Source organism: Otolemur garnettii, unplaced genomic scaffold, assembly GCF_000181295.1.
Source record: "Otolemur garnettii isolate 467f Iridium unplaced genomic scaffold, OtoGar3 scaffold00031, whole genome shotgun sequence".
NCBI lineage: Eukaryota > Metazoa > Chordata > Mammalia > Primates > Galagidae > Otolemur > Otolemur garnettii.
This window is the reverse complement of record NW_003852426.1, coordinates 5005138-5017969: the sequence shown is the minus strand read 5'-3', so window position 1 is coordinate 5017969 and position 12832 is coordinate 5005138. Positions and strand designations below refer to the sequence as shown.

The 12832-nt window shown below is 40.7% G+C and overlaps 1 protein-coding gene across 1 annotated transcript in view; it reads left to right on the top strand.

Moving 5' to 3' along the window:
- Window positions 1-12581, top strand: part of NUDT3 (nudix hydrolase 3) — a 109468-nt gene extending 96887 nt beyond the window's left edge. Inside the window, exons 3-5 of the mRNA XM_012804703.2 lie at window positions 7212-7256; window positions 8761-8845; window positions 11866-12581. Of these exons, the coding sequence (XP_012660157.1) occupies window positions 7212-7256; window positions 8761-8845; window positions 11866-12044 (309 nt within the window). The 3' untranslated portion in view covers window positions 12045-12581. The remainder of the gene's footprint in view (window positions 1-7211; window positions 7257-8760; window positions 8846-11865) is intronic.
- The last annotated feature ends 251 nt before the right edge of the window (window positions 12582-12832 follow it).

The window sequence follows — 12832 nt, the reverse complement described above, 5'->3', positions numbered from 1 at the left end:
AAAAAAAAAAAAAATAGTAGAGATGGAATCTTGCTATGTTGCCCAACTGATCTCAAACTCCTTGCCTCAAGCCTTTCTGCCTAGGCCTCCCAAAGTGCTGAAATTATAGGCATGAGCCACTGTACCTGGCCAAGATGAGCTTTTAAATAAAGGCTCCTCCTCTGGATTAGGGACTTTTGACATGTAAGTTGAAATTGTAACTGCTTTCATATAATTTTGAGAAAAACAGGTTCATACTAAGACCCTGACTGGGCCAAACTTACATATACCCTGAATACAATCCCAAATGTGTGAGCCAAATATCTGTCAGTTGTGGCCCTGACACCTATCCTGACCTGCACGCAGAAATCATGTGAGAAGTAAAAATAACCCACTCTCAGATTGCTTATGGCAGGATTTGAAATAGAGCTAGGGGATGAAAGTTGCACTCTGAGTCCAAGAGGATTATGATAATGTAAGAATTAAAGTGAACTCTGTCTTTAAAGGACCATTGCCTATGAGAAATCTTTCTCTATCAGAACTATGACTATGAAGAACTGAAATTCTCTTGCTAATGGGGGAGACCTCTGTCTAAGAAAACTCTTAAATCTCACCCCACAAGTTTGAGGTTGCTGTGAGCTATGACGCCACATCACTCTACCAAGGGTCATAAAGTGAGACTCTGTTTCAGTAAAAGAAAACAAAAAACCCCTGCTAAATCTAGGAATACTTTGCATTTTCTGTAAGTTACTAGTATTATCATTTAAAATAGAATTCTGCTGAGTAGATCCCCTGAGTATTAACATAAAACCTGAGAGAAAGATTAAGGGACAGATAAAACTGTTATTAGCTAGGCATAATATTGTATACCTATAGTCCTAGCTTCTTGGGAGGCTAAGACTGGAGGAATGTTGAGCCCAGCCTAGGTAATATGGCAAGATCCTGTCTCAAAAAGAAAAAAAAAACAAAACTGTCAGTTTCTATATATTAGTTTCTAACAAGTTGAAGGTTAATTAGAAGTGAAAATAATGTCACTGAAATTTTGGTGTACAATATGGCACTAGTTTGACTTACACTCAGACTTTGCAAAATTACATCTATTTTATATTTTTTTCCAACTGCTTCTGACACATTGAAATCACAACTATATGTGTATATATAGGTGTTGAATGCAGAAATTACTAGTAAATAAAAGCATTAAGTAAATTGTATCATTTGCCAATAAAATTGATTTGTGTCCTAAAACTTGGGAGATTCTTTTCTTTTCTTTTTTTTTTTTTGAGACAGAGTCTCGAGCTGTCACCCTGGGTAGGGTGCTGTGGCATCATGGCTCACAGCAACCTCCAACTCCTGGGCTCTAGCAATTCTCTTGCCTCTGCCTCCCTAGTAGCTGGGACTATAGGCGCCTGCCACAGTGCCCGGCTATTTTTTGGTTGCAGCCGTCATTGTTGTTTGGCAGGCCCGGCTAGATTCGAACCTGCCAGCTCAGGTGTATGTGGCTAGTGCCTTAACAGCTTGAGCCATAGGGACCAAGCTGGGAGATTATTTTCTTTTCTAAATTTTTGGTTTCTGGGCAGGGTGCGATGGCTCATGCCTGTAATCCTAGCTCTCTGGGAGGCCAAAGTGGGTGGATCGCTTGAGCTGAGGAGTTCAGAACCAGCCTGAGAGAGAGCGACTAAAAATACAAAAACTAGCTGGACATTGGCTCAGTGCCTGTAGCACAGTTGTTACAGTGCTGGCCATATACACCAAGGCTGGCAGGTTCGAACCCGGCCGGGCCTGCCAAACAACAATGACAGTTGCAACAAAAAAATAGCCAGGTGTTATGGCAGGCGCCTATAGTCCCAGCTACTTGGGAGGCTGAGGCAAGAGAATTTCTTAAGCCTAAGAGTTTGAGGTTGCTGTAAGCAGTGACAACACAGCACTCTACCGAGGGCAACATAGTGAAACTCTATCTCAAAATAATAATAATAATCTCCCGAGTTTTAGGACACTAATCAACTTTATTGACAAATAATACAATTTACTTAATGCTTTTATTTACTAGTAATTTCTGCATTCAACACCTATATATACATATAGCTGTGATTTCACTTTGTCAGAAGCAGTTGGAAAAAAATATAAAATAGATGTAATTTTGTGAAGTCTGAGTATAAATCAAATAACACTGCCATTTTGTACACCAAAATTTCAGTGACATTATTTTCACTTCTAATTAACCTTCAACTTGTTAGAAACTAATGTATAGAAACTGACAGTTTGTTTTTTTTGTTTTTTTTTTCTTTTAGAGATAGGACCTTGCCATATTACCTAGGCTGGGCTCAATATTCTTCCAGTCTCAGCCTCCCAAGAAGCTAGGACTACAGGCATAGAACACTAGACCTGACTAATGACAGTTTTATCTGTCCCTTAATCTACACTGCTGGTGGGACTGCAAACTAATGCAACCTTTTTGGAAGGAAGTATGGAAAATCCTCAAAGAACTCAAACTAGACCTCCCATTTGATCCTGCAATCCCATTACTGGGTATCTACCCAGAAGAAAAAAAAATGATTTTATCATAAGGACATTTGTACTAGACTATTTATCACAGGTCAGTTTACAATTGCCAAATTGTGGAAACAACCTAAATTCCCACCAATCCAAGAATGATTTAACAAGCTATGGTATATGTATACCATGGAATGCTTTTCAGCCACTAAAAAAGATGATGAATTTCCATCTTTTTTGTTAACCTGGATGGAGTTATAACACATGCTTCTTCATAAAGCATCACAAGAATGGAGAAGCAAGAATCCAATACTCAATTCTGAGATGAGGATGATTTATGTTTGTACGCAGTGGGGGCTGGGGGAAAGTGGTAGTAAAGAAGGGGAAGTAGGAAAGGAGTGAGGGGTCATGGTATGTGACATACCTCTTGGGGGCAGGCCACAATTATAAGAGGGACTTTACCAAACAAATGCAAGCAGTGGGCTTGGTGCCTATAGCATAGTGGTTATGGCACCAGCCACATGCACTAAGGCTGGCAGGTTTGAGCTCCGCCTGGGCCAGCTAAACAGCAATGACAACTGCAACAGAAAACAGCTGGGCGTTATGGCAGACGCCTGTAGTCCCAGCTACTTGGGAGGCTGAGGCAGGAGAATTGCTTAAGCCTAGGAGTTTGAAGTTGCTGTGAGCTGTAACACCACAGCACTCTACTGAGGGCAAAATAGTAAAACTCTGTCTCAAAAAAAATGAACAAATTCAAGCAGTGTAACCTGGTTCTTTGTATACTCAATGATTCCCCAAAAATTTAAAGAAAAAAATGCCACATGGGTGAATGGATATAAAATAGTAGAGAAAGCAGACATATTGGCAAGAGAAGATAACAGAATTCCTTGAAAGATAAATAACAAAAATTAATTTCAAAGTATGTCATGTAGGAGTCTAGGACTTAATATTACCTTCTGTTATTTCTGTCATTAAATATGTAATAAGAACTTTTTAAGGTTTATTTTTGAGAAAGGATCTTGCTCTTACCTAGGCTATAATTCTGTGGCCTGATGGTAGCTCACCACAGCCTCAAATTCCTCAGCTCAAGTAATCCACCTGCCTCAGCCTCCCCAGTAGCTGGGACTACTGGCACACATCTGTGTAACCAGCTATTTCTTTTCTAATTTTTTGTAGAAAGGAGACATTTTGTTATGTTGCCCAGGCAAGTCTGGCCTCAAGTTATCCTCCCACTTTGGCCTTCCACAGTATTGGGTTTACAAGCGTGAGCGACTGTGCCTGGCCTCTTAAGAACTCGTTGCGTACTTATGTACACATTGTGAGAGTGTACAGTAGACTCCCAGGATGAAGGGCTCAAGTGCCTCAACTACAACTTGAACTTTACCTTAGAAACACAATATAACCTAATCATTTGGACCTTCACATTAATCTGAATTTTAAAAAAAGAAAAAAATTGCTTTTTTTATTCTGTACAAACTTACTGAGTGCCTACTGCGGTTAGTATTTTAAGTACTTTGCCTTAATTTTTTTTTGTTTTTGAGACAGACTCTCACTATGTTGCTCTTGGTAGAGTGCCGTGGCATCATAGCAGCCTCTAACTCTTGGGCTTAAGCAGTTCTCTTGCCTCTGCCTTCCAAGTAGTTGGGACTGCAGGCACCCGCCACATTGTCTGGCTATTTTCTTGTTGCAGTTGTCATTGTTGTTTAGCTGGCCCAGGCCGGGCTCAAACCCCTAGCTTTGGTATATGTAGCTGGCACTGTGACCACTGTGCTAGGGGCACCAAGCCATTAATTTTTAATTTATTACACAAATAACATTGCAGAAGTAACAGCAAACAAGTTGCAGCATCACCCAGGTACTTCTAGGGATTCTTCTTCCCCTCATCTCTCACCCCTTTTACTCCCAGCAAACACAGAAGAAATATAAAAACCAAAACCCAGGAAGATATGCCCTGACTCAAATGCTAGGTGAATTTAACCTTATGAATCAGAAACATATTAGAAAACATAGCCTCAGTTGGCTGGTGGTTGGACCTCTTGGAGAGAGGGATTTCAGATGCACCTCCTAAAATGGAATCAGGGAAGAGGACATGGAGAATTTAGACTTTTAGGAAGATGTAAGACAAAACAAAACAAAAAAGAAGAAAAGAAAGATACAGGCTTAAATAGGGAGTGGGCACAGATGCAGTGCTCTTCAATGGACAAAGCCAGGCCACCCTCTGACTCTATCTATAGTATCCCCCAGATTATCTTGGAAAGTCACTTTGAGACTTAGAAAAGCAGCCTCAATTGGAACATGAGTACACCTTCAGATGAAATGAACTTTGTAGAGTGGCCTGGCAAAGAACTTAAATATCTTGATGATGTTCTCAAGTAAATGAAGGAATAACTTCTCTAAAAAGAAAAAAAAGGGGGCGGCGCCTATGGCTCAGTGGATAGGGCACTGGCCCCATATACCAAGGGTGGCGGGTTCAAACCTGGCCAAACTGCACCCAAAAAATAGCCAGGTGTTGTGGCAGGCACCTGTAGTCCCAGCTACTTGGGAGGCTGAGGCAAGAGAATCACCTAAGCCCAGTTAGAGGTTGCTGTGAGCCGTGGGACGCCATGGCACTCTACCAGGGCGATAAAGTGAGACTCTGTCTTTGCAAGAAAAAAAAAAAAGTCATGAAAACAAAAGCATAGGCCAGGTATGGTGGCTCACGCCTGTAATCCTAACACTCTGGGAGGCCGAGAAGGGTAGATTGCCTGAGCTCACAGGTTCAAGACCATCTGGAGCCAGAGCAAGACCCCCATCTCTAAAAATAGCCCGGCCTCATGGAAGGCACCTGTAGTCCCACCTACTTGGGAGGCTGAGGCAAGAGGATCAATTGAGCCCAAGAGTTTGAGGTTGCTGTGAGGTGCTATGACACCATGGCATTCTACCAAGGGTGACAAAGTGAGACTCTGTCTCCAAACAAAAAAAGAAAAGAAAAACATACATAATAGAAATAAGTAAATATAAAAAGAATAGGTCAAAATGAAAAACATCAGCCTAGATGTCAAAAATAAAATTAGTAAATTAGAACAGATTAAAAAATTCTTTTATAATGCATCAGATATAAATCTTAAAAATATAGGAAAGGACCAATAGAAGATAGTATATAATAAAAAGATCTACCAACTCGGCGCCTATGGCTCAAGTGGCTAAGGCGCCAGCCACATACACCTAAGGTGGCGGGTTCGAATCCAGCCCGGGCCGCCAAACAACAATGATGGCTGCAACCAAAAAAATAGCCAGGTGTTGTGGCGGGCGCCTGTGGTCCCAGCTACTTGGGAGGCTGAGGCAGGAGACTCGCTTGAGCCCAGGAGTTGGAGGTTGCTGTGAGCTGTGGTGCCACGGCACTCTGCCCAGGGGGATAGCTTGAGGCTCTGTCTCAAAAAAAAAAAAAAAAGATCTACCCACTGAATTCATCCCTCCTCTTTTTTTTTTATTTAGTAATTTTTAATAGTGGTATTAGTATCATGATTTTAAAGTTATGCTATTTATGTGGCTTGATAAATCTGAGAAAAGGCAAATAAATGAGTCTTAATATTAGTCGTAAAGAAGTTTTTTTGCACACAAAGAGATACAAATATGAGACATTAATTAAAAAAACTTAAACTCTGTTTGGATCAGAATTGTCACTAAATCTCAAGGGGCATAAAATTATTTCTTAGTTGAAAGCAAACTGAATGCCCAAGTTAAGTCTCTTCTAAAAATCCTCAGCAATGGATTTCTGCCTTTTTAAAAAAAAATTTTTTATAATTAATTATTTTTTATTAAATCTTAACTTTGTACATTGATGCATTTATGGGGTTCAGGGTACTGCTTCGATATGTCCCTCCTCTTGTCACTGTCCATTACATTGCTCTGTGCATTTTTGTCACGATACCTCTCACAAGCGGGTTTACTATGTTTATGTCCTCATTGACTTAATGCTTTCCTGCAGTCCTATGAGCTACCCAACTCTCTTCTAGCATGTTGTATATAGATAGCCAAGGGTTTTTTTGTTTGTTTGTTTGTTTGTTTGAAGATAAGAGTCTCACTTTGTCACTCTTGGTAGAGTGTCATGGCCTCATAGCTCACAGCAACCTCCAACTCTTGGGCTGAAGCGATTTTCTTGCCTCAGTCTCCCTAGTAGCTGGGACTACAGGCGCCTGCCACAAGGCCTGGCTGTTTTTAGCAATGGGGCTGGCTCTTGCTCAGGGTGGTCTCAGGAACCTGTGAGCTCAGGACAATCCACCCACCTCAACCTTACAGAGTGCTAGGATTACAGGGGTGAGCCACCGCACCCGGGCCATAGCCAAGGGTTTTGCTCCCATAGGTTCTTATATTCTAGCCTATTGATCACTGTACCTCTGGCATTGATATTATTTTCTGGCTTACATTAGGCATTCAGTATATATCCAATTAAACTAACTAATCAGTGCTTCAAAGTATTTTTATTATGGCTTCATAGCTTTGATTATCTTACTGTATTTGGCTAGCTTTCCAACAGGGAGAGAGACCAAAAGAGAAGAGAGGAATTTCCACTCCCAGAGTGGACTTGCTATTAGCAGTCTTTGACACCCAGGAAACACTGTTACAATTCTTCAGACTTGGAGTCTGCCCACATTGTATCCTCTTGTTTTTTATTTGTATTTTACAAACTGTTCAAGACGACTCAGACCGAGACCAGCAATTTAATAATGTTAACATGTTAATTTTTCTTTTTCACTTTTCAGGCTGGAGTAAAAGGAACATTGGGAAGATTAGTTGGAATTTTTGAGGTAAGCCTATTAAAATCTTCATTACAAATGGTATCATATAATATCTACCCAGATAGATATTAATGTAGGAAAGATGCCATCTCTATTTCAGTAAGTTTTCAAAACAAATCAGTGTCAGCAGAGAATAACATGTTTTCTTGTTTGGCTTGGTGCCTTTAGCTCAGCAGCTAGAACCATATACACCGGAGCTGGTGGGTTTGAATCCAGCACAGGCCTACCAAACAATAATGACAAATACAACCAAAAAATAACCAGGGGCAGGGCCTACGGCTCAATGAGTAGGGCGCTTCAAACCCGGCCCTGGCCAAACTGCAACAAAAAATAGCCAGATATTATGGTGGGTGCCCATGATCCCAGCTACTTGGGAGGCTGAGAAAGATAATTGATTGCCTAAGCCCAAGAGCTGGAGGTTGCTGTAAGCTGTGATGCCCCAGCATTCTACCGAGGGCAACAAAGTGAGACTCTGTCTCTACAAAAAAAAATAAAAATAACCAGGTGTTTTGGCAGGTGCCCATAGTCCCAGCTACTTGAGAGGCTGAGGCAAGAGAATCAATTAAGCCCAAGAGTTTGAAGTTGCTGTGAGCTGTGACACCACAGCACTCTACCAAGGGCAACAGCTTGAGACTTTGTCTCAAAAAATAATAAATAAATAAATAAAGCTTTGTGCAGTGGCAGTATCGTAGCCCATTATTGCTAATTGAAAGCTTTTCCCAATTCCCTGCCATGATGAGTTGAAATATAGTTGGTGTCGGCAAGAAAAAAAACATGTTTTCTTTCTTTTTTATTTTTTTTTTGGCTGGAGCTGGATTTGAACCCTCCACCTCTGGCATATGGGGCTGGTGCCCTACCCTTTTGAGCCACAGGCACCGCCCAACATGTTTTCTTTTTTAAATTCCATAGTCTTCTCCTCCAAACAACTAGAATTATTTTACCTATTCTTACCTTTCTTCCTCTCCTGCCAAGGTAGGAAGAAGGGTAGGTAAGTGTAGAGAAAAAATACAAAATAATTAGCTAGAGCAAGGCAGGATAAACAAGGAAATAGGCCATGGTAGAAGGCAGAGGATGTGAGAAATCAGGAGGAATAAAGATGAGCAGCGTTGGTGGGAAAAGGGGGAGCTGTGTGAGCCATTCCACTTACTTGCCTTGATGGGATCACTGAACCACCAGACAGACCTCTAGGTGCCTCACCCATTTACAGTCTCTCCTCTTCTGGCATTCCAGCTAATTACTTATATGGTGACTTTTTCTTATGAAGTTGCATTTAGGGAAAGGAGGAAAAACAAATGTAAAGGTTTGCCTTTAAAAGTCTGTCCAAAGAACACACCCTCAAATTCAGGTATGGCCTGTTTTAAATCATGTGGCCATTTAGTAAGATGATAAAAAGAGAAAGGAATCTTTATATCTAAACACTCAGAACATATGGGTAAGAGTGTGTGTCCTTTAAATAATCCTAACTTTCTTACGGAAAATTTCTTCCTCTGTCCTCTTCTCTCTTGTTCTTTAGAACCAGGAGAGGAAGCACAGAACCTATGTCTATGTGCTAATTGTCACGGAAGTGCTGGAAGACTGGGAAGACTCAGTAAACATTGGTAAGTCATCACCAGACAGCCTCAAAAGGGCTCCCCACAATGAGCCCTTGGCTACATATAACCAAAAATAAGAGCCTGGTAAAGAAAAGAAATAACAGAAGTATATGTTTAATAATTTTAAGGCTGGGTACTGGGGCTCAGTGGTTAGGGCGCTGGCCACATGCACTGGGGCTGGTGGGTTCAAACCTGGCCCAAAACTGCTAAACAAACAAAAAAATAGCCAGGCGTTGTGGCAGGTGCCTGTAGTCCCAGCTACCAGGGAAGCTGAGGCAAGAAAATCACTTAAGCCCAAATTCGAGGTTGCTGTGAGCTATGACACCACGGCACAAGACTTTGTCTCAATTAAAAAAAAACCAAAACTTTCTGGCTGAGCACCTGTAGCTCACTGGTTAGGTAGGGCACCAGCCACATGCTCCAGGGCTGGTGGGTTCAAACTAGGCTGGGCTTGCTAAAAAAAAAAATAGCTGGGTGTTGTGGCAAGCACCTGTAGTTCTAGCTACTTGGGAGGCTGAGGCAAGAAAATTGCTTGAGCTCAAGAATTTAAGGTTGCTGTGAGCTATGACGCCAAGGCACTCTACCAAGGATGATAAAGTGAGACTCTTGTCTCAATAAAAATAATAATAATAATAACTTTAAAAAGCATGTGTATTTTGAATTTGAGAAAGTTTAGAATTTTGGAATGTTTAAATGGAGCCTGGGCATGGTGGCTCATGCCTGTAATCCTAGCACTTTAGCAGGCCAAGGTAGAAGGGTCATTTGAGACCAGAAGTTCAAGATTAGCCTGGGCAACATAGCAAGACCCAGTCTCTATAATAAATTTGAAAAAGAAATTATCCAAGGCATGGTCATATTGCTTATAGTCCCAGGTACTCAAGAGGCTGAAAGCTGAGTTTAGTGGCTCATGCCTGTAATCTTAGGACTCTGGGAGGTTAAGACAGGTGGATTGCTTGAGCTCAGGAGTTTAAGACAATCCTGAGCAAGAGTAAGACCCTGTCTCTACTGAAAATAGAAAAATTAGCCAGGCTTGGTGGTGCATGTTTATGGTCCCAGCTACTCGAGAGGCTGAGGAAGGACGATCGCTTGAGCCCAGGCATGTGAGATTGAGTTGAGCTAGGATGATGATCATTCCACTGCACTATAGCCACAGTGACAGAGCAAGATTTTGTTTCAAATGAGAAAGAAAAAACAAGGATAAAGATTTTTTCTTAAAATCAGAATGTTATTTATAATAATTATAATTGCAGACTATTGATATCTAATAATAGGGACGTCATTCCTGTGTTAAAGGAATGATAGTAAATTCATAATAGATGGTATGACAAAATGCAGGCATTAAGTGTCAAATTTTTTATTTTTTATTGAGGTAAAATATACATTTATAATTTGTCATCTTTACCATTTTTAAGTGTACAGTTTAGTGTGATAAATACATGTATGTTCTCTTCTTTCCCCCCTTCATCCTCTCCTTCCTGCATTTCCTTCTCGTCCTCTGGTAACCATTAGTATACTTAAATGTATTATTATTTTTTTAATGTATTTTTTTTTAACATACAAGATAGCTTAAGAAACAGTGTGAAGTAAAAAAGAATCAATCATGATAAAAAAGTGAACTCATACTCTGTGCTAGGTACTCTTCAGGGGTTTTATATGAATTCTCAGAACAAACTTGTGAGATAAGTTCTATAGATTATCTCTATTTTATAGATGAAGAATATTGAGGCATAGGTAGGTTCAGTATTTTGCTCAAGGCTACACAGCTTATTGGAGCCAGCGATGTGGTTGGACCCAGGACCTTGGCTTCAGAGTCCTTATTCCTAACCACACACTCTATCAGAGCTTATCAAGATTCAGAGCACTGGAAAACAAGATCTCATTATAGTTTTTTAAAGTACAGTTTCTTGGCTCAGTGCCTGTAGCTCAGCAGCTAGGGCGCCAGTCACATACACCAGAGCTGGTGGGTTCGAATCCAGCCCAGGCCTGCCAAACAACAATGGCAACTACAACCTAGCCAGGCGTTGTGGCGCCTATAGCCCCAGCCACTTGGGAGGCTGAGGCAAGAGAATTGCTTAAGCCCAGCCAGGAGTTTGAGGTTGCTGTGAGCTGTGATGGGTACTTCCTGTATTCTTTGTACTTTACTTTGTTTCTACATTTTTTTTTTGTTTGTTTTTTTGAGACAGAGCCTCAAGCTATCCCCCTAGGTAGAGTGCTGTGACATCACAGCAACCTCCAATTCCTGGGCTCAAGCGAGTCTCCTGCCTCAGCCTCCCAAGTAGCTGGGACCAGAGGCCCCTGCCACAACACCCAGCTATTTTTGGTTGCAGCCGTCATTGTTGTTTGGCTGGCCTGGCTGGATTCGAACCTGCCACCTTAGGTGTATGTGGCTGGCGCCTTAGCCACTTGAGCCACAGGCGCCGAGCCCTGTTTCTACATTTTAAACAATTTTACTTTATTACTTTTATAAGGGGAAATGTAATAAAGGATTTTAAAACACACTTAAAAAGAGTAAAAAAAAAAAACTGAAAAATCTAGAGTGATTGTATTGAGTTTTTTCTTTTTCTTAAAATATTTTCTATTAAAATCACTCTTACAAAATTTTTTTGAATAAATAAGTAAGTACAAGCCAGCTATTCTAGTACTTCTGGCAGCTGGTCTTCGTGTTGATTTTTCACATGACAGGGATGCTGCTGGGCTTTGGCCTCTTGTGTGCAAGCAAGGAAAGCCTAGGCTCAAGCTGTGCAGGAGGAAACCACTACAGTGGATCTCTCTGAAGGAAGTTCTACACAATTACTCTTAGCTCTTCAGATTTCTCACAGATTTTCTACATTAGGCATCTGTATAATATTTGAAGCATATAAAGTGTGCTTTATAAATATTTTGTAAGGAAAAAAATGAAGGACATGTTTAAGAAGTGTTGAGAAACATTGCTTTAATGTTTTCTTCTACATTTTCTGAAAAGTTTTAGGCTCAGAAACCTCATTACTTCCTTCTTGTACTAATTTATTTTCTCTCTGTCTCCGCAGGAAGGAAGAGGGAGTGGTTTAAAATAGAAGATGCCATAAAAGTGCTGCAGTATCACAAACCGGTGCAGGCATCATATTTTGAAACGTTGAGACAAGGCTACTCAGCCAACAATGGCACCCCTGTCGTGGCCACCACGTACTCGGTTTCTGCTCAGAGCTCAATGTCAGGCATCAGATGACTGAAGACTTTCTGTAAGAGAAAAGGAAATTGGAAATGAGACTGAAGTGCAGATCTTCCCTCTCACCCTGGCTCTTTTCACTTCTCCTCACAGGCCTCCTCTTTCAAATAAGGCATGATGGGCAGCAGAGAAAGGGTGTATTCATAATGTTGCTGTTTGGTGTTAAGTGATGGGGCTTTTTCTTCTCTTTTTATTGAGGGGGTGGGTGTGGGTATGTAATTTGTAAGTACTTTTGTGCATGATCTGTCCCTCCCTTTTTGCACCCCTATAGTCCTCTGAAGATAGGCAAACAGTCTTCCCCTTTCCTTGGATTCTGAAGTATTCCTGTTTGTCTCATCCCAGCCCTGGCCAGACATTTTTCTTTGATTCTTAATTTTTTTTTTTTATTAAAAGAATCCAATGTGAGATGAAACCTTTCAAGAATTTGTCTTATAATGTAATGTTAAGTTCAGTAAGTTGGTCTTTTTCACTGCAGGATACATTTATCTACACATTATATACTGGACATATAATATGTAAATAAATGAGTTAGAGGAATTTAACTTTTTATTTTTTGAAGTTCTTTTTTTTAAATTTGGACATTTCTAGAGTAGAGAGCCTCACAATTAACTTAATTTTAGTTTTTAATACTAGTGGGTAGGCAGATTTCCCTGTCCTCTACCTATTCCCCAGTCTTTGTAATTATATAGGATGTGGGTAGAGTTCAGCTACCCTCATAGTGGTCCCAGGACTTGTGGCCTTCTTTTCTCTAAGCTATGTTTCCATGCCAAGAAAGAAACAGGAAAACT